The sequence below is a fragment of the Scyliorhinus torazame genome, chromosome 8 (genome assembly GCF_047496885.1).
Source record: "Scyliorhinus torazame isolate Kashiwa2021f chromosome 8, sScyTor2.1, whole genome shotgun sequence".
Classification (NCBI taxonomy): Eukaryota; Metazoa; Chordata; class Chondrichthyes; order Carcharhiniformes; family Scyliorhinidae; genus Scyliorhinus; species Scyliorhinus torazame.
Genome location: NC_092714.1, coordinates 157,594,250 through 157,621,001, shown reverse-complemented (window position 1 = coordinate 157,621,001; position 26,752 = coordinate 157,594,250). Strand labels below are relative to the sequence as shown.

Here is a 26,752-nt window from a genome sequence, read left to right as displayed (position 1 = left end):
CAGGATGTTGGTGAGGCCGCACCTGGAGTATTGTGTTCAGTTTGGGTCGCCTTGTTATAGGAAAGATGTCACTAAACTGGAGTGTGCAGAAGAGATTTATAGGGATGTTGCCAGGATCAAGGGACTGAGTTATCGGGAGAGATTGGACAACAAAGAACAATACAGCATAGGAACAGGCCCTTTGACCCTCCAAGTCTGTTCCGGTCATGGTACCAACCTTGGCCAAAACTCTCAGCATTTCCTTGTACCACATCCCTCCCATCCTATCCATGTATTTGTCAAGATGCCTTTTGAATGCCATTAATGTATCTGCTTCCACAACCTCCCCTGGCAACATGTTCCAGGAACTCACCACCCTCTGTGTAAAGAAACCTGCCTCGCACATCTCTGAACTTTGCTTCATGGACCTTAAGCCTATGACCCCTGGTGACTGACCACGCCACCCTGGGAAAGAGTATTTGCCCATCCACACTATCCATGCCCTCAGAATCTTGTAGACCTCTATTAGGTAACCCCTTAACCACCGTATTTCTAATGAAAACAATTGAGTCTATTGAACCTTTCCGCAGAGCTAACACCCTCCAGACCTGGCAACATCCTGGTAAACCTCCTCTAAACCCTCTCCCAAGCCTCCACATCCTTCTGGTAGTGTGACGACCAGAATTGTGCGCAGTATTCCAAGTGCGGCTTTACCAAGGTTCTATACAACTGGAATATGACTTGCCAGTTTTTATACTCGTACCCCGTCCAATGAAGGCAAGCATTCCGTATGCTTTCTTGACTACCTTGTCTACTTGTGTGCCAATTTCAAAGATCTGTGGACCTGCATGCCCAGATCTCTCTGGCTTGGACTTTTTTCTTTGGAGCGTAGGAGACTGAGAGGTGATCTTATGGAGATGTATAAGATCATGAGAGGCATGAAGAGGGTGAATGCACGCAAGTCTTTTTCCCAGGGTTCGGAATTGAGAACTAGAGGGCATAGATTTAAGTTAAGAGGGGAAAAAACTAATGGGAACCTGAGGAGCAACTTTTTTTATACAGAGGGTGGTACGTGTGTGGAATGAGCTGCTGGAGAAAGTGGTTGAGGCAGGGACATTGACAACATTTAAAAGGCATTTGGACAGTTACATGGATAGGAAAGGTTTAGAGGGATATAGGCCAAATGCAGGCAAATGGGGTTAGCTTACATGGGCTTTTTGGTTGGCATGGACCAGTTTGGGCCGAAGGGCCTGTCTCCATGCCGTAGATTCGATAAATATTCATGAAGACAACACCAAATGTACCACCTTATTGTTAACTCCCAAAACATTAAGGGCAGCATGGTGGCACAGTGGTTAGCACTGCTGCCTCATTGCACCTTAATTGGAAAAAAAAATTTGGGTACTCTGAATTTATAATAAAAAATTAAATCACCTTACTCGGCCATGGCATTGAATATGAAAATTGGCAAGTCATTTGCAGCTGTCAAGGACCTTAGTTAGGCCTCATTTGGAATATTGTGTACAATTCTGGTCACCACACAACCAGAAGGATATGGATACTTTGGAGAGGGTACAGAAGCGGGTTACTAGGATGTTGCCTGGTATGGAGGGCATTAGCTATGAGGAGAGGTTTGATAAACTCGGTCTGTTCTCACTGGAACGGCGGAGGTTGAGAGGCGACCTGATAGAGGTCGACAAGATTATGAGTAGCATGGGCAGAGTGGATAGTCAGGTGCTCTTTCCTAGGGTAGGAGAGTCAAGTACTGGGGACAGAGGTTTAAAGTGAGTGGGGAAAAGTTTAGGACAGACGTGCAAGGCAAGTTTTTTTTACACAGAGGGTGGCAAATATATGGAACGCACTGCTTGGGAAGGTAGTGGGAGCAGATACGCTAGCGGCATTTAAGGCACATCTAGACAAATATATGAATAGGGTGGGAATGGAAGGATACAGACTCCGTAAGTGTATACGGTTTTTGTTTAGGCAGGTACCATAATCGGCGCAGGCTTGGAGGTGGCAAGGCGTTGGTCTCGTAAGCCAAAGATCGCAGGTTCGATTCCTATCCGTGTCTTGGAAGTGTTTGTTCAGCTTTAGTGTTTAATTTCCACGCTTCATTAGTACTGATCAGTTGGATTCTGTTAACACCCAGTGCTCCTCAATGCAGTGTTCCCTCAGTACCACACTGAAGTGTCAGCCTGAATTGTACATTGAAGTTTCTGGTGTGCGATTTGAACCCACAACCTTCTGACTGCAAGTTAAGAGTGCTCCCACTGAGTCACGGTGAACAGAAAGAAAGAGGTGCTGGGGAATTGGATCAGAGTATCTGGCGGCAGCAGTTGCAGAGCTATGTGATCAGCTGAGTGGCCGACACACAAAGAACAAAAACAACTTGAACTGTTCGGTGAAATTGTTTGCTTTTTATTGGAACACATTCAATAGACACATATTTCTCGCTTGAGAGGGCTTTTGAAACTATCTCCACAAACAACAATAATCAATTCTGTGATAACTTGTCATAAATCTGACCTGATTTACAAAGTTGTAATGATTCAAATTCATTTTGTTTCACAAGGGAAATAATGCTTCAGTCGTTGGTTCAATTTCTGGAGATCGATCATTCCGCCTGAAATCCTGTCAATCGCTTCAGTAAATCTGCTTTGTGAAGAGAAGCATGAAGTTATTTTCTCGGTGAGGTGCTTGAGCGAGAAGGATTGAGTGGATTTTCCCAGCTCTTAACTCCTTTTGGTGCTGGTCAGCACAGTGATTAGCTGAACTATTAACACGGAGCCCTCGGCCAACCCAATTTCCTTGTGGTGTGACCAGACCTGTGGGCCATCAATGTAAGATAGTCACAAAGAAACCCAGTAAGAATTCAGGAGAAATATTTTACCATGTGCTAGAATGTGGAACTCACATTGAGTCGTTGAGGTGACTTAGCATAGATGCATTTAAGAGGAAACTAGTTAACACATGGGGGGAAAAATAATAAAAGAATATCTTGATGGGGTTAGAAGGAAGCAACTGGGATGAAGCTCATGTGAAGCATTGTCCAATTAAACTGAATAACCAAGTGATGTACTGTAAGATCAATGTATTATGTGAGACGTGTTTGTAATTCCCCCTGAAGGTTAAAATCACATGTTGTATTCCACCTGCGGAGACAGCTGGAGAACCACATTTGGGATTGTGGAAAAACATGCAGGGGTTTAACCTGAAATGGTTTTGTTCCAGGGGTTCCCAATTGCAATCTGCCTTCGGCACTGAGTCAAAGTGACCAGAAAGTTCAGAATGCCATGAATGGGTGGCACAGTGGTTAGCACTGCTGCCTCACAGTGCCAGAGACCCAGGTTCAATTGTGTGTGTCTGTGTGGAGTTTGCACGTTCTCTCTGTGGCTGCATGGGTTTCCTCCGGGTGGTCTGGTTTCCTTCCACAATCCAAAGATGTGCAGGTCAGATGGATTGGCCATGATCAATGTGCGGGTTACAAGGATAGGGTGGGGAAGTGGGCCTAGGTAGAGTGCTCGTTCGGGTCGGTACAGGAATCAGCACGTGGTTCCTGCTACCCAGTGATGCAAAATGTTCATCCACATGGATTTAGACAATCTTAGGATTTGAGCTGGTTAGTACATTTATCGTGTATTCCCATTTATTAGAAATATAGAAAATAAGAGGAGGAGGTCATTCAGTCCTTCGAGCCTGCTCCACCACTCATTGTGGTCATGGTGATCACCCACTTGAATAGCCTCATCCTGCTTTCTCTTCATATCCTTTGATCCCCTTCGCCCTAAGTGCTATATCTAACTGCTTCTTGAAAACATAAAATGTTTTGGCCTCAGCTTCTTCCTGCGTTAACAAATTCTACAGGCTCATCACAGGGTGAAGACATTTTTCCTCATCTCTGTCTGAAATAGTCCATCCCGTATCCTCACTGTGACTCCCTGGTTCTGGACACCCCCCACCATCGGGAACATCCTTCTTGCATCTGCCCTGCCCAGTTGTTAGAATCTTACAGATTTCTACGAGATCCCACCTCATTCTTCTGAACTCCAGTGAATACAATTCCAACAGATTCAATCTCTCCTCACACGTCAGTCCTGCCATCCCAGGAATCAATCTGGTAAACCTCCGCTGCACTCCCTCTAGAGCAAGAACATACTTCCTCAGATAAGGAGATCAAAACTGCACACAATATTCCAGGTGTGGCCTCACCAAGCCCCTGTATAATTACAGCAAGACATTGCTGCTCCTGTACTCCAATCCTCTTGCAATGAAGGCCAGCATACCATTTGCCTTCATTACCGCCTGCTGTGCCTACATGCTTACCTTCAGTGACTGGTGTACGAGGATACCTAGGTCTTGTTGCACATTCCCCTTTCCTAATTTATGGCCATTCAGATAATGGTCTGCCTTTTCGTTTTTGCTACCAAAGAGATAACCTCTCATTTATCCAAATTATACTGCATTTGCCATTCATTCGCGCACTCACTCAACTTGCTCATATGACACTGAAGTATCTCCGCATCCTCCTCACAGCTCACCCTTCCACCCAACTTGGTGTCATCTGCAAATTTCAAGATATTATATTTTGTTCCCTCATCTAAATCATTAACATATATAGTGAGTAGTTGCGGTCCTAGCACCGATCCCTGCGGTAGCCCCCACTAGTCACTGCCTGCCAATTTGAAAAATTCCTACTCTCTGTTTCCTGTCTGGTAACCCGTTTTCTATCCATCTCAATACACTACCCTAAATCCCATGTTCTTTAATTTTACACACTAACCTCTTATGCGGGACTTTGCCAAAAGCCTTCTGAAAGTCTTAGACAGCGTTGCAGGGCCGCTTTCTTGAGCCTCTGTGGGCTGTTCTGATACAATTGAATGGTTTCAGAGTCCAGTTCAGAGTCAACCATGTTGATTTACGGTTTGGGGGGGGGGTCACAAATAAAGCAAGGTCTAAATAAGGAGAGCAAGTTTCCTTCTCCAACATGAACCAGCTGGGTATTTGGATAGGTTAGGTGAATGGGCTAGGGTCTGGCAGATGGAATTCAATGTTGTCAAGTGTGAGGCTATCCATTTTGGGAGGAATAACAGCAGAATGGATTATTATTTAAACGGTAAGATGTTAAAACATGCTGCTGTGCAGAGGGACCTGGGTGTGCTGGTGCACGAGTCGCAAAAAGTTGGTGTGCAGGTGCAACAGGTGATTAAGAAGGCTAATCGAGTTTTGTCTTTCATTGCTAGAGGGATGGAGTTCAAGACTAGGGAGGTTATGCTGCAATTGTATAGGGTGTTGGTGAGGCCGCATCTGGAGTATTGTGTTCAGTTTTGGTCTCCTTACCTGAGAAAGGACATATTGGCACTGGCGGGAGTGCAGAGGAGATTCACTAGGTTGATCCCAGAGCTGAGGGGATTAGATTATGACGAGAGGTTGAGTAGACTGGGACTGTACTCATTGGAGTTTAGAAGGATGCAGGGCGGGGAAAGCAGAACTAGGGGGCATAGACTCAAAATAAGGGGAGGTAGATTTAGGACGGAGTGTAGGAGGAACTTCTTCACCCAAAGGGTTGTGAATCTCTGGAATTCCTTGCCCAGTGAAGCAGTTGAGGCTCCTTCTTTAAACGTTTTTAAGAAAAAGATAGATACCTTCCTAAAGAATAAAGGGATTCGGGGATATGGTGTACGGGCCGGAGAGTGGAGGTGAGTCCACAAAGATCAGCCATGATCTCATTAAATGGTGGGGCAGGCTCGAGGGGCCAGATGGCCTACTCCTGCTCCTAGTTCTTATGTTCGTATGTTCTTATGTTCTTATGTATTTTCCACAATCTGACAGCTGTGGTCATTCTCACTGATAGCAGCTCTCATTTTACTGATTTCTGTTAAAGCGTAATTCACAAACTGCCACTGTATGACTTAAAGACAAGTTGGATTTTGATCTCAGCCTCTAGCGAATCAGTCCAATTAATAAAGGCCACTGCAGTATCGCAGTGTTCGGGATGGGGTTCGGCTGAGCTGGGTTACCCTCTACACTCACTGACACATGAAAGATGATGCTACTTGACTGGTGTCAAAGAACAAAGAAATGTACAGCACAGAAACAGGCCCTTCGGCCCTCCAAGTCCGTGCCGACCATGCTGCCCAACTAAACTACAATCTTCTACACTTCCTGGGTCCGTATCCCTCTATTCCCATCCTATTCATGTATTTGTCAAGATGCCCCTTAAATGTCACTATCGTCCCTGCCTCCACCACCTCCTCCAGCAGCGAGTTCCAGGCACACACTACCCTCTGCGTAAAAAACTTGCCCCTCAAAATTTTGTAGACCTCTATCAGGTCGCCCCTCAACCTCCTTCGTTCCAGTGAGAACAAACCGAGTTTATTCAACCGCTCCTCATAGCTAATGTCCTCCATACCAGGCAACATTCTGGTAAATCTCTTCTGCACCCTCTCTAAAGCCTCCACATCCTTCTGGTAGTGTGGCGACCAGAATTGAACATTATACTCCAAGTGTGGCCTAACTAAGGTTCTATACAGCTGCAACATGACTTGCCAATTCTTATACTCAATGCCCCGGCCAATGAAGGCAAGCATGCCGTATGCCTTCTTGACTACCTTCTCCACCTGTGTTGCCCCTTTCAGTGACCTGTGGACCTGTACTCCTAGATCTCTTTGCCTTTCAATACTCTTGAGGGTTCTACCATTCACTGTATATTCCCTACCTGCATTAGACCTTCCAAAATGCATTACCTCACATTTGTCCGGATTAAACTCCATCTGCCATCTCTCCGCCCAAGTCTCCAAACAATCTAAATCCTGCTGTATCCTCTGACAGTCCTCATCGCTATCCACAATTCCACCAACCTTTGTGTCGTCTGCAAACTTACTAATCAGACCAGTTACATTTTCCTCCAAATCATTTATATATACTACAAACAGCAACGGTCCCAGCACTGATCCCTGTGGAACACCACTGGTCACAGCCCTCCAATTAGAAAAGCATCCTTCCATTGCTACTCTCTGCCTTCTATGACCTAGCCAGTTCTGTATCCACCTTGCCAGTTCACCCCTGATCCCGTGTGACTTCACCTTTTGTACTAGTCCACCATGAGGGACCTTGTCAAAGGCCTTACTGAAGTCCATATAGACAACATCCACTGCCCTACCTGCATCAATCATCTTAGTGACCTCCTCGAAAAACTCTATCAAGTTAGTGAGACACAACCTCCCCTTCACAAAACCATGCTGCGTCTCACTCATACGTCCATTTGCTTCCAAATGGGAGTAGATCCTGTCTCGAAGAATTCTCTCCAGTAATTTCCCTACCACTGAAGTAAGGCTCACCGGCCTGTAGTTCCCTGGATTATCCTTGCTACCCTTCTTAAACAGAGGAACAACATTGGCTATTCTCCAGTCCTCCGGGACATCACCTGAAGACAGTGAGGATCCAAAGATTTCTGTCAAGGCCTCAGCAATTTCCTCTCCAGCCTCCTGGGGTATTCTGGGGTAGATCCCATCAGGTCCTGGGGACTTATCTACCTTAATATTTTTTAAGACACCCAACACCTCGTCTTTTTGGATCTCAATGTGACCCAGGCTATCTACACACCCTTCTCCAGACTCAACATCTACCAATTTCTTCTCTTTGGTGAATACTGATGCAAAGTATTCGTTTAGTACCTCGCCCATTTCCTCTGGCTCCACACATAGATTCCCTTGCCTATCCTTCAGTGGGCCAACCCTTTCCCTGGCTACCCTCTTGCTTTTTGTCCAGCCATAAACGGCAGTGGCGTTTTCATGTGCACAGATGTCAGGCCTGTCACCAACATAAAGCCTATGGTTTCTTATCATCGATACAAAATGTGCTGGGAGAGAGTGAGGGAAATGTAAACAACTGACACAGTGGAATGAGAACACTCTGTCAACCTCATTCAGCTTCTCACAATCAATAATTATGCCACTGGTTTGCAAATACATTTCTGTCTGGACCAGATGAGATTAATGCAACTGTACAAATAGAAAATGAGAATTGCACGTCAATGAATACATACCAGTTACCCCAACAGAAATTAGGAGGAATTGTTCGGAGCTGCCTGCTGAACATCTTCAGCCTTTAAAATGCATAAGATTTAAGATGATTTTTCCAACCAAAAAGTTCAGCATAAACATTAGAATGTTTAATCCTCATCATTCAACAGTGTTGAGTCTAATTTTCTAAGTGATGGACGGCAGGTGGCACAGTGGTTAGCACTGCTGCCTCATAGCGCCAGGGACCCTGGTTCAATTCCGGCCTTGGGTGACTGTGTGGAGTTTGCACATTCTCCCAATGTCTGCGTGGGTTCCTACCGGGTGCTCTGGTTTCCTCCCAAAGTCCAAAGATGTGCAGGTTAAGTGGATTGACCATGCTAAATTGTCCTTAGGGAGGGAGTTATATGATTTTCACCCAGCAACAGTGAAGGAATGGTAATATATTTCCAAGTCAAGGTGATGAGTGACTTAGTGGGGAACTTCAGGTGGTGGTGATCCCAGATCAATAAATTGCCCCTTAGTGTCCAAAGATGTGCAGGCTCGGTGGGGTTACAGGGATGGGGCGGGGGAGTGGGCTCTTTTGGAGGGTCGGTGCAGACTTGATGGGCCAAATGGCCTCCTTCTGCACTGTAGTTCTATGTTATCTTTGTCCATTCATGTTCTTGAAGCAGGTTGTCAGTTACAGAGTTGACACTCCCACACTCAGCTTGTTGTATGTAGGGGCAGAGTGTCACAAATCCTTTATAACGGGACAATCTATGGCAACGTGCCACATAACCTCTTTCTAAACTGACAATTTGTACAGTGCCATTTGTATTTGATGATCTAACAGGGTTACAGGACCGGTTTAGCTCAGTTGGCTGGACAGCTGGTTCGTGATGCAGAGCGAGGCCAACATCGTGGGCTATTCATGAGTCAACAACTTCTCTCTTGATATATTATTATCCTAGAAGGACAAGGCAGCAGATACATGGGAACACCCTCACCTGGAAGTTTTCTAACAGCACAGTGGGTGTACCTACACTTTATGGATTGCATGGGTTCAAGAAGACAGCTGACCACCACCATCTCAAAGGCAATTAGGGATGGGCCTAGCCAGTGACACCCACATCCTACAACGGTATAAGGTAAATTATATCGATCTTGATCTCCTTTCATCTTGCAATTCTAAAGTCATATTAGCACAGAAGGAAAAAGATACACAGAGCCAGTCAGTAAAATGCTTCAGCCATTGGTTGAGTCAGCTCCGCCCAGAGCCAGGGTCAGCTCCACCCAGAGCCAGGGTCAGCTCCGCCCAGAGCCAGGGTCAGCTACGCCCAGAGCCAGGGTCAGCTCCGCCCAGAGCCAGGGTCAGCTCCGCCCAGAGCCAGGGTCAGCTCTGCCCAGAGCCAGGGTCAGCTCTGCCCAGAGCCAGGGTCAGCTCCGCCCAGAGCCAGGGTCAGCTCCGCCCAGAGCCAGGGTCAGCTCCGCCAGAGCCAGGGTCAGCTCCGCCCAGAGCCAGGGTCAGCTACGCCCAGAGCCAGGGTCAGCTCCGCCCAGAGCCAGGGTCAGCTACGCCCAGAGCCAGGGTCAGCTCCGCCCAGAGCCAGGGTCAGCTCCGCCCAGAGCCAGGGTCAGCTCCGCCCAGAGCCAGGGTCAGCTCCGCCCAGAGCCAGGGTCAGCTTTGACTAGCATTGGCAATTCTGACTGTTTTTAAATGTGAGCACTGTTATAAAACAGACAGTGAGACTACCTGGTTGTCATGGAGTATCGGCACAGCGTGTTCCCTCTTTGTGTTTTTCTTCCACAGAGATTCAACAGTCAAATACCCTTGCATAGATAGTTCATAAAGTGATGTACCGGCAACCTGAGCGAAATAACAACAAATCACAGACTTTTTCAACAGACATGAAAATCATCATTACAATAGTTATTGCATGTGCAGCTCATCATTCAGACATTCTTGAGCTGAAACTTCCCCTTCCCTCTGGGTACTAAGCAAACTGGAGAATATTGGCACTTTCTGCTCCCAATCAAACAAGCTGTGAAAGGACAGAAGAGGCAGGCCAATCAATGGTTTACAAGTGCAGCGCTTCCCCAACTGTGGGTTACGGGCTGCAAGACAATGTTTTGGGCTTGCGAGCTCCAAGGCAGCAATGTCAGCTGTGTAGCACCAGCAGAGTGTTAACAATTTCCAGGCGCCTTTAAATCCTCCCATTGTTTTCAATGGTGGCCTCAGGGCAGCACAGTAGCACAGTGGTTAGCACTGTGGTGTCACAGTGCCATGTCCCAGGTTCAGTTCCCGGCTTGGGTCACTGTCTGTGTGGAGTCTGCATGTTCCCCCTGTGTCTGCATGGGTTTCCTCCCACAAATCCCGAAAGACGTGCTGTTAAGTAATTTGGACATTCTGCATTCTCCCTCTGTGTACCCGAAAAGGCGAATGTGGCGACGAGGGGCTTTTCACAGTAACTTCATTGCAGTGTTAATGTAAGCCTACTTGTGAAAATAAAGATTATTATAAAAAAAGATGAACAGGCTGATATTTCAAACATGATCTCTCTTCCAAAGAGCCAGTGAGAGGGTGGTGTGTTTTATTTTAAAACTTTGCAGTTTAAACCGACCCTTCCTGCTTTTACTGCGTGCCCCCTCCCCGCTCACTATTACACCTGTATCCCCCATGTGATTCATTCCCTGGGGCTCACAGCGCAAAAATCTTTGGAAATTATTGCACTGGTAACTTTCTCCACAAGACACCCAGTCTAATCCCATTCTCCTCCCCATTCCCTGCACCCTTTACTATCCCACTCAGTCTAATCCCACTCTCCCCGCACCCATTACTATTCCACCCAGTCTAATCTCACTCTCCCCCTCACTCCCCGCACCTATTACTATTCCACCCAGTCTTATCTCACTCTCTGCACCCATAATAATAATAATCGCTTATTGTCACAAGTAGGCTTCAGTGAAGTTACTGTGAAAAGCCCCTAGTCGCCACATTCCGGCACCTGTTCGGGGATGCTGGTACGGGAAATGAACCCACGCTGCTGTCTTGTTCTAAGAACAAAGAACAAAGAAATTTGTTCAGCACAGGAACAGGCCCTTCGGCCCTCCAAGCCAGTGCCGACCATGCTGCCCGACTAAACTACAATCTTCTACACTTCCTGGATCCGTATCCCTCTATTCCCATCCTATTCATGTATTTGTCAAGATGCCCCTTAAATGTCACTATCGTCCCTGCTTCCACCACCTCCTCCGGTAGCGAGTTCCAGGCACCCACTACCCTCTGTGTAAAAAACTTGCCTCGTACATCTACTCTAAACTTTGCCCCTCTCACCTTAAACCTATGCCCCCTAGTAATTGACCCTTCTACCCTGGGGAAAAGCCTCTGACTATCCACTCTGTCTATGCCCCTCAAAATTTTGTAGACCTCTATCAGGTCGCCCCTCAACCTCCGTCGATCCAGTGAGAACAAACCGAGTTTATTCAACCGCTCCTCATAGCTAATGCCCTTCATACCAGGCAACATTCTGGTAAATCTCTTCTGCACCCTCTCTAAAGCTTCCACATCCTTCTGGTAGTGTGGCGACCAGAATTGAACACTATACTCCAAGTGTGGCCGAACTAAGGTTCTATACAGCTGCAACATGACTTGCCAATTCTTATACTCAATGCCCCGGCCAATGAAGGCAAGCATGCCGTATGCCTTCTTGACTACCTTCTCCACCTGTGTTGCCCCTTTCAGTGACCTGTGGACCTGCACACCTAGATCTCGCTGACTTTCAATACTCTTGAGGGTTCTACCATTCACTGTATATTCCCTACTTGCATTAGACCTTCCACATTGCGAGCCAGCTGCTTAGCCCACTGTGCTAAACCAGCCTTACTACCCATTGTATTCGCAGTTTCAGGGTGTCCTGGTGAATATTTATTCCTCAGCAAAGATAACAAAAATAGATGAGCTGGTGGTATGCTGTCAGCTATGGGTCAGTGGGTAGCCCTCCCACCTCTGAGATAGAGGATCTTACAGATTCAAGTCCTAACTCAGGGATTCAAGTATAAAATTGGAGGTGATATTTGAATGTAGAAGTCAGGAGGCTGCACTAAGACACTGACGAAAGGAGCTGCCCCCAGTCAGCCTGAAGATTGTAATGCGCAGAGAACAGGCAAGTTCTACCCACGTTTCTGACCAATATTTAACTCTCAATCAACACCTAAAACCATCATCCAATCAGCAAACATTGCTGTCTATGAGAGCTCGCAGGGCACTAATTGGCAAACATGCTTCTCTACGTTTAAACGATGAGTCGACTGGAGACACATCATTGGCTGGAAAGTGTGGGTTGTCTGAGATCGCAAAAGGCATGTTATAAATTCAAGTCTTTAGAATATTTTTAGACAAGAACAGTCTTTAAGAAACACTCCAGAAGACGTCAAACGAATATTATACCCATTTTGATCATTTTTAACACTAACAATATTTAAAAATTGTTAAATAATTGTTATATTTTACTGAATGATTTTACTATCAACTATTTTAATAGTTGTTACTATTTGAAACAACTGGGATTAAAATTATGTCAATAATTACCTTTGCTGCTTCAATAGTTTCTTGAGGATAATATAAAGAAGCACAAGCTGCAACAAACCCACACGAATAAATCACTTTCCTCACTCGGGAACCTATAAAATGCAAGAAACAAAAGATGAAAACAGCAAGCACAGAGACAAAAACACCAAAAGCCAACCTCAGGAAGCCACCTCCTCATCTAAGGAAGTCTTATAATTAGCAAGTTGTCAATCCAACGGACAAACAGGATCTGACATTATAGGGGGGGGGGGCTGAGGGTAAACACTCACAGCGACAGTTGACAAGGGTCACTGCGTCCATTTTCAGCCAGTCTCACACCAGTGCCGTCATATTGAGGAGTGCTTTGGCTAGATGACACATTGCATGGTGGTGTGGTCAAGCTCTATTTTTGGTTGGGGAGCAATCACGAAGCTGACACACACAGTGCAGCACTGTCAGAGGTGCTGTTCTTGTGGATGATGGCGTAAATTGAGGCCATATCTGGACTGGGGAAAGTTTGGTCTATATATATCCTTGACAAGAGACAATAAAAGGGGATTTTATTCAGATTAAAGGGCTTTGATAACTGAAAGGTTTCTGCTCCTGCCACAGGACCAAAATGACTCTTATCAAAGTCACAAATAACATCCTGTGTGACCTTCTCTCCTTGTCCTTCTCGACCTGTCTGCAGCCTTTGACACGGTAACCACACCATCCTCCTCAATACCTCCGCACTCTTATCCAGCTGGCTGGGACTGCTCTCACCTGCTTCCATTCTTATCAATCTCATCAGAGCCAGAGAATCTCTCCTGTTAAGAACATAAGAGCTAGGAGCAGGAGTAGGCCATCTGGCCCCTCGAGCCTGCTCCACCATTCAATGAGATCATGTCTGATCTTTTGTGGACTCAGCTCCACTTTCCGGCCTGAACACCATAACCCATAATCCCTTTATTCTTCAAAAAACTATCTACCTTTATCTTAAAAACATTTAATGAAGGAGCCTCTACTGCTTCACTGGGCAAGGAATTCCGTAGATTCACAACCCTTTGGGTGAAGAAGTTCCTCCTAAACTCAGTCCTGAATCTACTTCCCCTTATTTTGAGGCTATGCCCCCTAGTTCTGCTTTCACCCGCCAGTGGAAACAACCTGCCCGCATCTATCCTATCTATTCCCTTCATAATTTTATATGTTTCTATAAGATCCCCCCTCACCCTTCTAAATTCCAACGAGTACAGTCCCAGTCTACTCAACCTCTCCTCGTAATCCAACCCCTTCAGCTCTGGGATTAACCTAATGAATCTCCTCTGAACACCCTCCAGTGCCAGTACGTCCTTTCTCAAGTAAGGAGACCAAAACTGAACAACTGTTCCTGCGCCGTTACCTCTGGTGTTCCCTAGGGATCTATCCTTGAGCCCCTCCTATTTCACATCTACATTCTGCCCCTGGGTGACACCATCTGAAGGTAGAGAGTTAGTTTTCACTGATGACACACAGCTCCACCGCACCACTACCTCTCTCAATTCTTCCACTTGTTAAATTAACAGACTGCTTATCCGACCGAAATGCTGTACTGGAAGAGCAGGAATTTCCTCCAATTAAGAGGGCATGGCGGCGCAGTGGTTAGCACTGCTGCCTCACCTATGGTGACTGCATCGCCACCGGGGGTAGCGGCGTGGTTGGGTGACCTGTCCGACTTCCTGCGGTTAGAGAAGATAAAGTATGAATTAAGGGGCTCTGCAGGGGATTTTTGAGAAAAGGTGGGGGATGTTTGTGACCGTGTTCGAGGAGCTGTTTGTCGCAGGGGGGCGTTCGAGCCCGGCCCCAGGTCACTGTCCGTGTGGAGTTTGCACATTCTTCATGTGTCTGCATGGGTCTCACCCCCACAATCCAAAGATGTGCAGGGTAGGTGGATTGGCCATGTTAAATTGCCCCTTAATTGGAAAAAAAAAGAATTGGGTATTCCAAAAATGTTTTTTAAATTTCCTCTAATTAAATATTGGGAAGACTCAAGCTACTGTTTTTGGTCCTCACTCCAAACTGTTCCTTAGTTACCAACGCCACACGTCTGTACAAGGCTCTGATCAAACCTATTTGGAATATTGTGGGCCGATTTGGGCCCATATCTGAGGAAGAATATGCTGGCCTTGAAAGGGGTCCAGAGGAGATTCACAAGAATGATCCCGGGAATGAACGACTTGTCATATGAGGAGCATCTGAGGACTCTGGATCTGTATTTAATGGAGTTTAGAAGGATGAAGGGAGATCTTATTGAAGCTTACAGAATACCGAGATGCCTCAATAGACTCCAAAGAACAAAGAAAAGTACAGCACAGGAACAGGCCCTTCGGCCCTCCAAGCCTGCGCCGACCATGCTGCCCGTCTAAACTAAAATCTTCCACGCTTTTGGGGTCCGTGTCCCTCTATTCCCATCCTATGCCCCTTAAACATCACTATCGTCCCTGCTTCCACCACCTCCTCCGGCAGCGAGTTCCAGGCACCCACTACCCTCTGTGTAAAAAACTTGCCTCGTACATCTCCTCTAAACCTTACCCTCGCACCTTAAACTTATGCCCTCTACCCTGGGGAAAACGTCTCTGACTATCCGCTCTGTCTATGCCCCTCATAATTTTCTAGACCTCTATCAGGTCGCCCCTCAAACCATCTTTGTTCCAGTGAGAACAAACCAAGTTTATTCAACCTCTCCTCATAGCTAATGTCCTCCATACCAGGCAAAATCCTGGTAAATCTCGTCTGCGCCCTCTTTAAAGCCTCCACATCCTTCTGGTAGTGTGGCGACCAGAATTGAACACTATACTCCAAGTGTGGCCTAACTAAGGTTCTATACAGCTGCAACATGACTTGCCAATGTTTATACTCAAGAGTAGGTGTGAAGAAGATGTTTCTACTGGTAAGAGAGACTAGAACCGGAGTGCATAGCCTCAGACTGAAGGGATGATCCTTTAAAACTGAGATGAGGAGGAAATTCTTCAGCCAGTGGGTGGTGAATCTGTGGAACTCTTTGCCATAGAACACTGTGGAGGCCAAATCACTGAATGTCTAAGACATAGGTTCTTGATTAAGAAGAGCGTCAGGGGTTACGGGCAGAAGAATGGGGATGTGTGCCCTGTGCGGGTGGCCCCAAGAGGGGTGAAACTGAAATTAAAACAGAAAATAGTGGACAATCTCAGCATGTCTGGCAGCACCTATGGAGAGAAAAGGGGCTGGTTTAGCACAGTGGGCTAAGACAGCTGGCTTGTAATGCAGAACAAGACCAGCAGCGCGGGTTCAATTCCCATCCCAGCCTCCCCGAACAGGCGGCGGAATGTGGCGACTAGGGGCTTTTCACAGTAACTTCATTGAAGCCTACTTGTGACAATAAGCGATTATTATTATTATTAAAAGGGAGCTAATGTTTCGAATCTGGATGACCTTTCGTCAAAGGATGCCATCTTTGATCAATAGTCATCCAGTCATCCTTTTTCTCTCCACAGATGCTGCCAGACATGCTTAGATTGTTCAGTATTTTCTGTTTTTGTTTCAGATTCCAGCACCCGCAGTAATTTGCATTTATCTTTGTTTTTTTTCCAATTAAGGGGCAATTTAGCGTGGCCAATCCATCTACCCTGTACACCTTTGGGTTGTGGGGGTGAAACCCATGCAGACACGGGGAGAATGTGCAAACTCCACACAGACAGTGACCCGGGCTGGGATTGAACCTGGGACCTCGGCGCCGTGAGGCAGCAGTGCTAACCACTGTGCCACCTTGCTGGCCCAATTTGATTTTATATTTGTGAAATTGAAATTGTTGAGGGTAATATTGTACAGCAATTCAACTGTCATGTACTTCATCCTCACTCTCATGGAGACCAGACGAATACTCTTGGGAGTTAAAAACTAGTCTTTATTTACGAGCTATAGCGAGGGCTCTCGGCATTCCATTTAGGACACCAAAAAAGCCCAGATTCAAGAGTGCTACAGTTATACTTTTGAGATTCAATTGCAGAAAATTAGCATATTATACCAATCATTTATTACTAGTTATCTATGTCCAATCATGACTGTCGATTAAGGGATACATCATGCATAGTATATGAGAATAATTAACCAATCACATAAAAGATTTGCATGCTTAATTAAACAATCCAATCATTACAAAGGCAAGTATGTTGTCTTGCAATTAGTGATATTAGTGGTCCGATGTCTGGCTGCAGCCATCACATCAACTCCCGATTGCTATCAGCAGACATACTGGGCCATCACAATGGTACCTTGTCATACACTGAAGAATAGACCTCAAATTGTAACATGCGCAGTTTCTCTGCCTGAAAACTGGCTTCACAGAGACACACTGTGTCCTTGTAATATCTGTCACACATGGCAATTCCATTGTCTGAATCGAAGAATTCAACTTCTCCAGTAAAATGGTGGAATTCTAGGTTTTAAAATGGTTGCCGTATACTCTCTCATATCTAACGATGCCCAAATTGTTTGCTTCAGGGGAGAAGGCAAGAGAATGGGGATGAGAAACATATCAGCCATAACCGGATGGCGGAGCAGACACAATGGGCTGAATGACCTAATTCTGCTCCCACATCTTATGGTCTCCCTGGTAACAATCTGAGATTAAACTGGTCTGTCGGTTATAGATTTCATAGATTTCATAGAATTTACAGTGCAGAAGGAGACCATTCGGCCCATCGAGTCTGCACCGACTCTTGGAAAGATCACCCTATCCGAGGTCCACACCTCTACCCTATCTCCATAACCCAGTAACCCCACCCAACACTAAGGGCAATTTTGGACACTAAGGGCAATTTATCATGGCCAATCCACCTAACCCGCACATCTTTGGACTGTGGGAGGAAACCGGAGCACCCGGAGGAAACCCACGCACACACGGGGAGGATGTGCAGACTCCGCACAGACAGTGACCCAAGCCGGAATCGAACCTGGGACCCTGGAGCTGTGAAGCAATTGTGCTATCCACAATGCTACCATGCTGGTTATCTTAGAACATAGAGCATAGAACATAGAACGATACAGCGCAGTACAGGCCCTTCGGCCCACGATGTTGCACCGACATGGGAAGTCAAAAAACAAAATCCATCTAACCTACACTATGCCATTTTCATCCATATGCTTATCCAATAAACTTTTAAATGCCCTCAATGTTGGCGAGTTCACTACTGTTGCAGGTAGGGTATTCCATGGCCTCACCACTCTTTGCGTAAAGAACCTACCTCTGACCTCTGTCCTATATCTATTACCCCTCAGTTTAAGGCTATGTCCCCTCGTGCTAGCCATTTCCATCCGCGGGAGAAGGCTCTCACTGTCCACCCTATCTAACCCTCTGATCATTTTGTATGCCTCTATTAAGTCTCCTCTTAACCTTCTTCTCTCTAACGAAAACAACCTCAAGTCCATCAGCCTTTCCTCATAAGATTTTCCCTCCATACCAGGCAACATCCTGGTAAATCTCCTCTGCACCCGTTCCAAAGCTTCCACGTCCTTCCTATAATGAGGTGCCCAGAACTGTACGCAATACTCCAAATGCGGCCGTACCAGAGTTTTGTACAGCTGCAACATAACCTCATGACTCCGGAACTCAATCCCTCTACCAATAAAGGCCAACACACCATAGGCCTTCTTCACAACCCTATCAACCTGGGTGGCAACTTTCAGGGATCTATGTACATGGACACCGAGATCCCTCTGCTCATCCACACTTCCAAGAATTTTACCATTAGCCAAATATTCCGCATTCCTGTTATTCCTTCCAAAGTGAATCACCTCACACTTCTGTACATTAAACTCCATTTGCCACCTCTCAGCCCAGCTCTGCAGCTTACCTATGTCCCTCTGTAACCTGCAACATCCTTCCGCACTGTCGACAACACCACCGACTTTAGTGTCGTCCACAAATTTACTCACCCACCCTTCTGTGCCCTCCTCTAGGTCATTTATAAAAATGACAAACAGCAACGGCCCCAGAACAGATCCTTGTGGTACGCCACTTGTAACTGAACTCCATTCTGAACATTTCCCATCAACCACTACCCTCTGTCTTCTTTCAGCTAGCCAATTTCTGATCCACATCTCTAAATCACCCTCAATCCCCAGCCTCCGTATTTTCTGCAATAGCCTACCGTGGGGAACCTTATCAAACGCTTTACTGAAATCCATATACACCACATCAACTGCTCTACCCTCGTCTACCTGTTCAGTCACCTTCTCAAATAACTCGATAAGGTTTGTGAGGCATGACCTACCCTTCACAAAGCCATGCTGACTATCCCTAATCATATTATTCCTATCTAGATGATTATAAATCTTGACTCTTATAATCCCCTCCAAGACTTTACCCACAACAGACGTGAGGCTCACCAGTCTATAGTTGCCGGGGTTGTCTCTACTCCCCTTCTTGAACAAAGGGACCACATTTGCTATCCTCCAGTCCTCTGGCACTATTCCTGTAGCCAATGATGACATAAAAATCAAAACCAAAGGCTCAGCAATCTCTTCCCTGGCTTCCCAGAGAATCCTGGATAAATCCCATCAGGCCCCGGGGACTTATCTATTTTCAGCCTGTCCAGAATTGCCAACACCTCTTCCCTACGTACCTCAATGCCATCTATTCTAATAGCCTGGGTCTCAGCATTCTCCTCCACAACATTCTCTTTTTCCTGAGTGAATACTGACGAAAAATATTCATTTAGTATCTCGCCTCTCTCTTCAGACTCCACACACAACTTCCCACCCTGTCCTTGACTGGCCCTACTCTTACCCTAGTCATTCTTTTATTCCTGACATATCTATAGAAAGCTTTTGGGTTTTCCTTGATCCTACCTATCAAATACTTCTCATGTCCCCTCCTTGCTCGTCTTAGCTCTCTCTTTAGATCCTTCCTCGCTACCTTGTAACTATCCATCGCCCCAACTGAAACTTCACACCTCATCTTCACATAGGCCTCCTTCTTCCTCTTAACAAGAGATTCCACTTCTTTGGTAAACCATGGTTCCCTCGCTCGACGCCTTCCTCCCTGCCTGACCGGTACGTACTTATCAAGAACACGCAGTAGCTGTTCCTTGAACAACCTCCACATATCCAGTGTGCCCAACACTTGCAGCCTATTTCTCCAACCTAGTCTCCAAGTCATGTCTAATGGCATCATAATTGCCCTTTCCCCAGCTATAACTCTTGCCCTGCGGGGTATACTTATCCCTTTCCATCACTAACGCAAACGTCACCGAATTGTGGTCACTGTCCCCAAAGTGCTCACCTACCTCCAAATCTAACACCTGGCCTGGTTCATTACCCAAAACCAAATCCAATGTGGCCTCGCCTCTTGTTGGCCTGTCAACATATTGTGTCAGGAAACCCTCCTGCACACATTGTACAAAACACAACCCATCTAATGTACTCAAACTATATATTTTCCAGTCAATATTTGGAAAGTTAAAGTCTCCCATAATAACTACCCTGTTACTTTTGCTCTTATCCAGAATCATCTTCGCCATCCTTTCCTCTACATCCCTAGAACTATTAGGAGGCCTATAGAAAACTCCCAACAGGGTGACCTCTCCTTTCCTGTTTCTAACCTCAGCCCATACTACCTCGGAAGAAGAGTCCCCATCTAGCATCCTCTCCGCCACCGTAATACTGTTCTTGACTAGCAGCGCCACACCTCCCCCTCTTTTGCCTCCTTCTCTGAGCTTACTAAAACACCTAAACCCCGGAACCTGCAACAACCATTCCTGTCCCTGCTCTATCCATGTCTCCGAAATGGCCACAACATCGAAGTCCCAGGTACCAACCCATGCTCTCAGTTCCCCTACCTTATTTCGTATACTCCTGGCATTGAAGTAGACACACTTCAAACCACCTACCTGAACACTGGCCCCCTCCTGCAAAGTCAAATCTGTGCTCCTGACCTCTATACTCTCAATCTCCCGTACCCTAAAACTACAATCCAGGTTCCCATGCCCCTGCTGCATTAGTTTAAACCCCCCCAAAGAGCACTAACAAATCTCCCCCCCAGGATATTTGTGCCCCTCAGGTTCAAATGTAGACCATCCTGTCTGTAGAGGTCCCACCTTCCCCAGAAAGAGCCCCAGTTATCCAAAAATCTGAATCCCTCCCGCCTGCACCATCCCTGTAGCCACGTGTTTAATTGCTCTCTCTCCCTATTCCTCATCTCATTATCACGTGGCACGGGCAACAACCCAGAGATAACAACTCTGTTTGTTCTCGTTCTGAGCTTCCATCCTAGCTCCCTGAAAGCCTGCCTGACATCCTTATCCCCTTTCCTACCTATGTCGTTAGTGCCAATGTGGACCACGACTTGGGGCTGCTCCCCCTCCCCCTTAAGGACCCGGAAAACACGATCCGAGACATCACGTACCCTTGCACCTGGGAGGCAACATACCAAACATGAGTCTCTCTCGCTCCAACAAAATCTCCTATCTGTGCCCCTGACTATCGAGTCCCCAATTACTAATGCTTTGCTCCTCTCCCCCCTTCCCTTCTGAGCAACAGGGACAGACTCCGTGCCAGAGGCCCGTACCCCATGGCTTACCCTGGTAAGTCCCCCCCCGCCAACAAGTATCCAAAGCGGTATACTTGTTACTCAGGGGAACGACCGCAGGGGATCCCTGCACTGACTGCTTCTTCCCAGTCCCTTTACAGTTACCCATCTATCTCCAATCTTTGGTGTAACTAATTCCCTGAAGCTGCTATCTATGACCCCCTCTGCCTCCCGAATGATCCGAAGTTCATCCAACTCCAGCTCCAGTTCCCTAACTCGGTCTTGGAGGAGCTGGAGATGGCTGCACTTCCTGCAGGTAAAATCAGCAGGGGCACTAACGGCATCCCTCACCTCAAACATCCTGCAGGAGGAACATTGCACTCCTTTCTCTGCCATCCCTCTAACTTCCAACCAAGTTCTGGTTAATAAATAAATAAATAAATAAAATAATAATATAATCTGGCACTTACCTCACACCAATGGGTCTTATTATTAGGTTAGAGGAGGAGGGCGGGTGGGAGACACTACACGTGTAGTGTCTCGGGTTTCCTCTCCACCAGAATTTATTGGTTTGGGGGGGGGGGGGGGGGGGGAGAACCTTCCCAGAAGTCCGCGGGTCAAACTTCCGGTTCCCGCCTTATATAAAAATTTTTTTTTTTAAATCTTGATGTGATCTTTGACCCCGAGATGACCTTCCAACTTTATATTCGCACCATCACTAAGACCACATCATCGCTGGAACTTTACTGGACTTTTCCTCAGCTTGTCTGCATTGGAAACCTCAACCTTCATGCCTCCAGTGCCAGCTTGTCCAACACACTCCTGGTGCTCTCCCACCAACTAAGCCTGAGACCATCCAAAGCTCTGCTGCCCATGTCTTAATTCACACCAAGTCCTGTTCCCTTGTGATCTCTGATTTATATCGTCTCTCTGCCAAGTAACATCTTAAGAACAAAGAACAAAGAAAATTACAGCACAGGAACAGGCCCGTCGGCCCTCCCAGCCTGCGCCGATCCAGATCCTTTATCTAAACCTGTCGCCTATTTTCCAAGGATCGACTTCCCTCTGTTCCCTGCCCGTTCATATATCTGTCTAGATGCATCTTAAATTATGCTATTGTGCCCGCCTCTACCACCTCCGCTGGCAAAGCGTTCCAGGCACCCACCACCCTCTGCATAAAAAACTTTACACGCACATTTCCCTTAAACTTTCCCCCTCTCACCTTGAAATCGTGACCCCTTGTAATTGACACCCCCACTCTTGGAAAAAGCTTCTTGCTATTGTTATGGGCGAGACGTTTTCAGAACCGCAAAATGTATCATGGAGTTCAACCAACCTCTCCCTTTAATGGATTTTTGCTTTTCCTAACACACGGCTTTCCCGAGGTGTGGGATTACAATTATGGACACGTGGGTTTTTAAACACAAAACACTGTTTATTCCATGAACTCAACTTAATATCTGAAATAAACATTGGATCTCTTAACACCCCTATTTCTGAGATAACTCAGAAAATATTGCAACAGTAAATAAATCCTTAAAATGTTCCTTCAAACTTCCAAGAAACTTAACACCTTTAAACAAAATCACATCAGGCTAAAGGCTTCACTATTATAAGTTTAAATCACCCAAATGATCCAGAGATAGTCTTTCATGGCAGATATCCAGTTCACTGCAAAATACAGACACACACCCTGCTATTTTCAAAACTGAAACTAAAAACCTGCAAAACTAAACTGCAAAATGGCTGACCTGACCTCAGCCCCACCCACTCTCTGACATCACTGTTTTCTTAAAGGTACACTGCTGAAACATCCATGTCTTAAAAGTACTCTCACATGACACTATCCACCCTGTCCATACCTCTCATAATTTTGGAGACCTTAATCAGGTCCCCCCTCAACCTCCGTCTTTCCAACGAAAACAATCCTAATCTACTCAACCTTTCTTCATAGCTAGCACCCTCCATACCAGGCAACATCCTGGTGAACCTCCTCTGCATCCTCTCTAAAGCATCCACATCCTTCTGGTAATGTGGCGACCAGAACTGCACGCAGTATTCTAAATGTGGCCGAACCAAAGTCCTATACAACTGTAACATGACCTGCCGACTCTTGTACTCAACACCCCGTCCGATAAAGGCAAGCATGCTGTATGCCTTCTTTACCACTCTATCGACCTGCGTTGCCACCTTCAGGGTACAATGGACCTGAACTCCCAGATCTCTCTGTTCATCAATTTTACCCAGCACTCTTCCATTGACCGTATAATCCGCTCTTGAATTAGATCTTCCAAAATGCATCACCTTGCATTTGCCTGGATTGAACTCCATCTGCCATTTCTCTGCCCAACTCTCCAAACTATCTATATTTTGCTGTATTCTCTGACAGTCCCCCTCGCTATCTGCAACTCCACCAATCTTAGTATCATCTGCAAACTTGCTAATCAGACCAGCTATACCTTCGTCCAGGTCATTTATGTATATCACAAACAACAGTGGTCCGAGCACGGATCCCTGTGGAACACCACGAGTCACCCTTCTCCATTTTGAGACACTCCCTGTCACCACTACTCTCTGTCTCCTGTTGCCCAGCAAGTTCTTTATCCATCTAGCTAGTACACCTTGAACCCCATTCAACTTGACTTTTTCCATCAACCTGCCATGGGAAACTTTATCAAATGCTTTATTGAAGTCCATGTATATGACATCTACAGCCCTTCCCTCATCAATTAACTTTGTCACTTCCTCAAAGAATTCTATTAGGTTTGTAAGACATGACCTTCCCTGCACAAAACCATGCTGCCTATCACTGATAAGTCTATTTTCTTCCAAATGTGAATAGGTCCTATCCCTCAGTATCTTCTCCAACAGTTTGCCTACCACTGACGTCAAGCTCACAGGTCTATAATTCCCTGGATTATCCCTGCTACCCTTCTTAAATAAAGGGACAACATTAGCAATTCTCCAGTCCTCCGGGATCTCACCCGTGCTTAAGGATGCTGCAAAGATATCTGTTAAGGCCCCAGCTATTTTGTCACTCGCTTCCCTCAGGAACCTGTGATAGATCCCATCCGGACCTGGGGACTTGTCCACCTTAATGCCTTTTAGAATACTCAAAACTTCCCCCTTCCTTATGCCGACTTGACCTAGAGTATTTAAACATCCATCCCTAACCTCAACATCCGTCATGTCCCTCTCCTTGGTGAATACCGATGCAAAGTACTCATTAAGAATCTCACCCATTTCCTCTGATTCCACGCATAAATTCCCTCTTTTGTCTTTGAGTGGGCCAATCCTTTCTCTAGTTATCCTCTTGCTCCCTATATACGAATAAAAGGCTTTGGGATTTTCCTTAACCCTGTTAGCCAAAGATATTTCATGACAACTTCCGGGTGCGGCTATGCAGAGCTAGGTCGCATGTTCGGTAGCTCCCGCTTGGAACGGACTTTTGGGCTCTTTACAGGGCCCCCACGGAATTTGTTCGACATTTCCCGGTGTGGGAAGAAGACTGCAACATTCCCCCGACAGTGTCCCCCAGGAATGGTATGTCCCTTGGTTACCAGACCCGGCAGAATCAGTAAAAGATTTGGCTATAACTGCAGGATAAACAAAGCCTCTTCCAGCATGCAGGCGGAGCAAGGGCAAGTTTAAGGGCTGCAAGCTGACTTGAGGGCCTTTATTAAAGTTGAATTCTAGCAGCAGAGGGAACAACTGTGAAAAGATCTACCAAGGCCATTGAAGAAGTGGGGACAACTTCCGGGTTACGGCGATGCAGAGCTAAGCCCCGCGATTCGGCAGCTCCCGCGGAAACGGACTTTCGGGCCCGCTAACGGAGCCCCAACAGCATTTTTTAAAAATCCAACCCGTGGGGAAGGAAGAAGAAAGGTCCCCAACCAACCTGTATGGATCGGACCCGCAGCGAAATGGCAAAAAAAGCGGCCCTGGAGCAGCGAGAGAAGAAGGGGAAAAAAAACAAAATGGCGGCGCCAACAGACAAAGAAGAGATGCAGGAGTTCATCAAGCGCTGCTTTGAGGAGATGCGCAAGGAGATGGTGGCGCCTCTTCTGGCGATAATTGAAGGTCTTGGAGCAACCCAGAAAGCCCAAGAGGTGAAGATCCAGGAGATCCAGGAAAAAGTGACCGTGAACGATGATGAGCTCGTGGGCCTGGCGGAGAAAGTGGAGCGGCACGAGGCGCTGCACAAGACGTGGACGGGAAGACTCGAAGACCTGGAGAATAGGTCGAGGAGAAACAACTTGAGGATCCTGGGATTCCCAGAAGGAGCGGAGGGGGCCGATGCCACGGCATATGCGGGCACAATGATCGGGACGCTGATGGGTGTGGAGGCCCCCCCGGGATTGCTGGAGCTGGATGGGGCGCACCGAGTGCTAGCGAGGAAGCCAAGGCAAATGAGCCGCCAAGGGTGATGGTGGTGAGATTTCACCGGTTTACGGACAGAGAGAGGGTCCTGAAATGGGCCAAGAAGGAACGGAGCAGCAAGTGGGACAATGCAGAGATTAGAATATACCCGGATTGGAGCGCGAAGGTCGCTCAGCGGAGAGCGGGTTACAACCGGGCCAAAGCGGTGCTGCATCGGAAAGGAGTAAAATTTGGAATGTTGCAGCCAGCGCGACTGTGGGTTACACATAATGGCCAACACCACTACTTTGAAACGCCCGAAGAGGCGTGAACCTTTATACTAACTGTAAAGCTGGACTCTAATTGAGGGTTTGTGTGGGAGGGGGGTGTTTGAGGGTTGAGGTATGATGGTTATTGTACATAGGGGGTCAATCGCGCACAGGGAATGTTATATGGGCTGGGGGAGAGAGACAAGGTTACGACAGGAGGCGCCATGGGAGGCGGGGCAGGCTTTGGAAAGCGCGGGGTTTTCTTTACCGCGCACGGCAAGAAAGGCGGGAAGGGGAACGAAGGAATGTATATTGATTGGGAGATTCCCATACGGGGGGGGTCAAAGGGATGGCGGGGGAAGCCGGGGTCAGCAGGTGTCAGCTGACTTACAGGAGGGATATGGGGGGAGCAAAAAAGCTAGACGGGGATCTAGCGAGGGGAGGGGGGTAGGGGGGGGGAAGGGTTGCTGCTGCACTGGCCGAAAGAGAACGGGACACAGAAGAGGTGGCTGTGACGGGGGTCCCCCGGCTGGGGGACTGGAGAGGGAGGGAGATGCGGACAAGGGACTGGCCCAGAAAAGGAGATGGCTAGTCGGCCGGGGGGGGGGGGGGGGGGTGTCAGGGGTTTTATGGATCAGATGGGGGGAGTGGACCCATGGAGGTTTGCAAGACCGCAGGCCAGGGAATTTTCTTTTTTCTCCCACGTACATAAGCTTTACTCCCGGATAGATTTCTTTGTTCTGGGTAGGGCGCTTTTTCCGAGAGTGGAGGGGACGGAGTATTCGGCCGTAGCCGTGTCGGACCATGCCCCGCGCTGGGTGAAACTGGAGCTAGGAGAGGAGAGGGACCAACGCCCGCTGTGGCGGCTGGACGTGGGACTGCTGGCTTATGAGGTGGTGTGTGGGAAGGTGAGGGGGTGCATTGAAAGGTACTTGGAGGCCAACGACAACGGGGAGGTGCGAGTGGGGGTGGTATGGGAGGCGTTGAAGGCGGTGGTCAGGGGAGAGCTGATCTCCATTAGGGCTCAGAGGGAGAAGACAGAGGGCATGGAAAG

General features: G+C 47.0%; 1 protein-coding gene across 4 annotated transcripts in view; it reads right to left on the bottom strand.

Annotated features, from left to right (window-relative positions):
- Positions 1-2,376: 2,376 nt before the first annotated feature.
- The window catches only part of LOC140428221 (MICOS complex subunit MIC26-like), a 93,056-nt gene continuing 68,680 nt past the window's right edge, over positions 2,377-26,752 (bottom strand). The window contains exons 6-9 of one of the 4 annotated variants that reach the window (XM_072514442.1): positions 12,568-12,659; positions 9,733-9,846; positions 8,024-8,083; positions 2,377-2,634 (exon numbers count right to left, since the gene is read on the bottom strand). In XM_072514442.1, coding sequence (XP_072370543.1) covers positions 8,042-8,083; positions 9,733-9,846; positions 12,568-12,659 — 248 coding nt within the window. In that variant the 3' untranslated portion in view covers positions 2,377-2,634; positions 8,024-8,041. The other 3 variants (XM_072514443.1, XM_072514444.1, XM_072514445.1) reach the window with 3 other exon arrangements.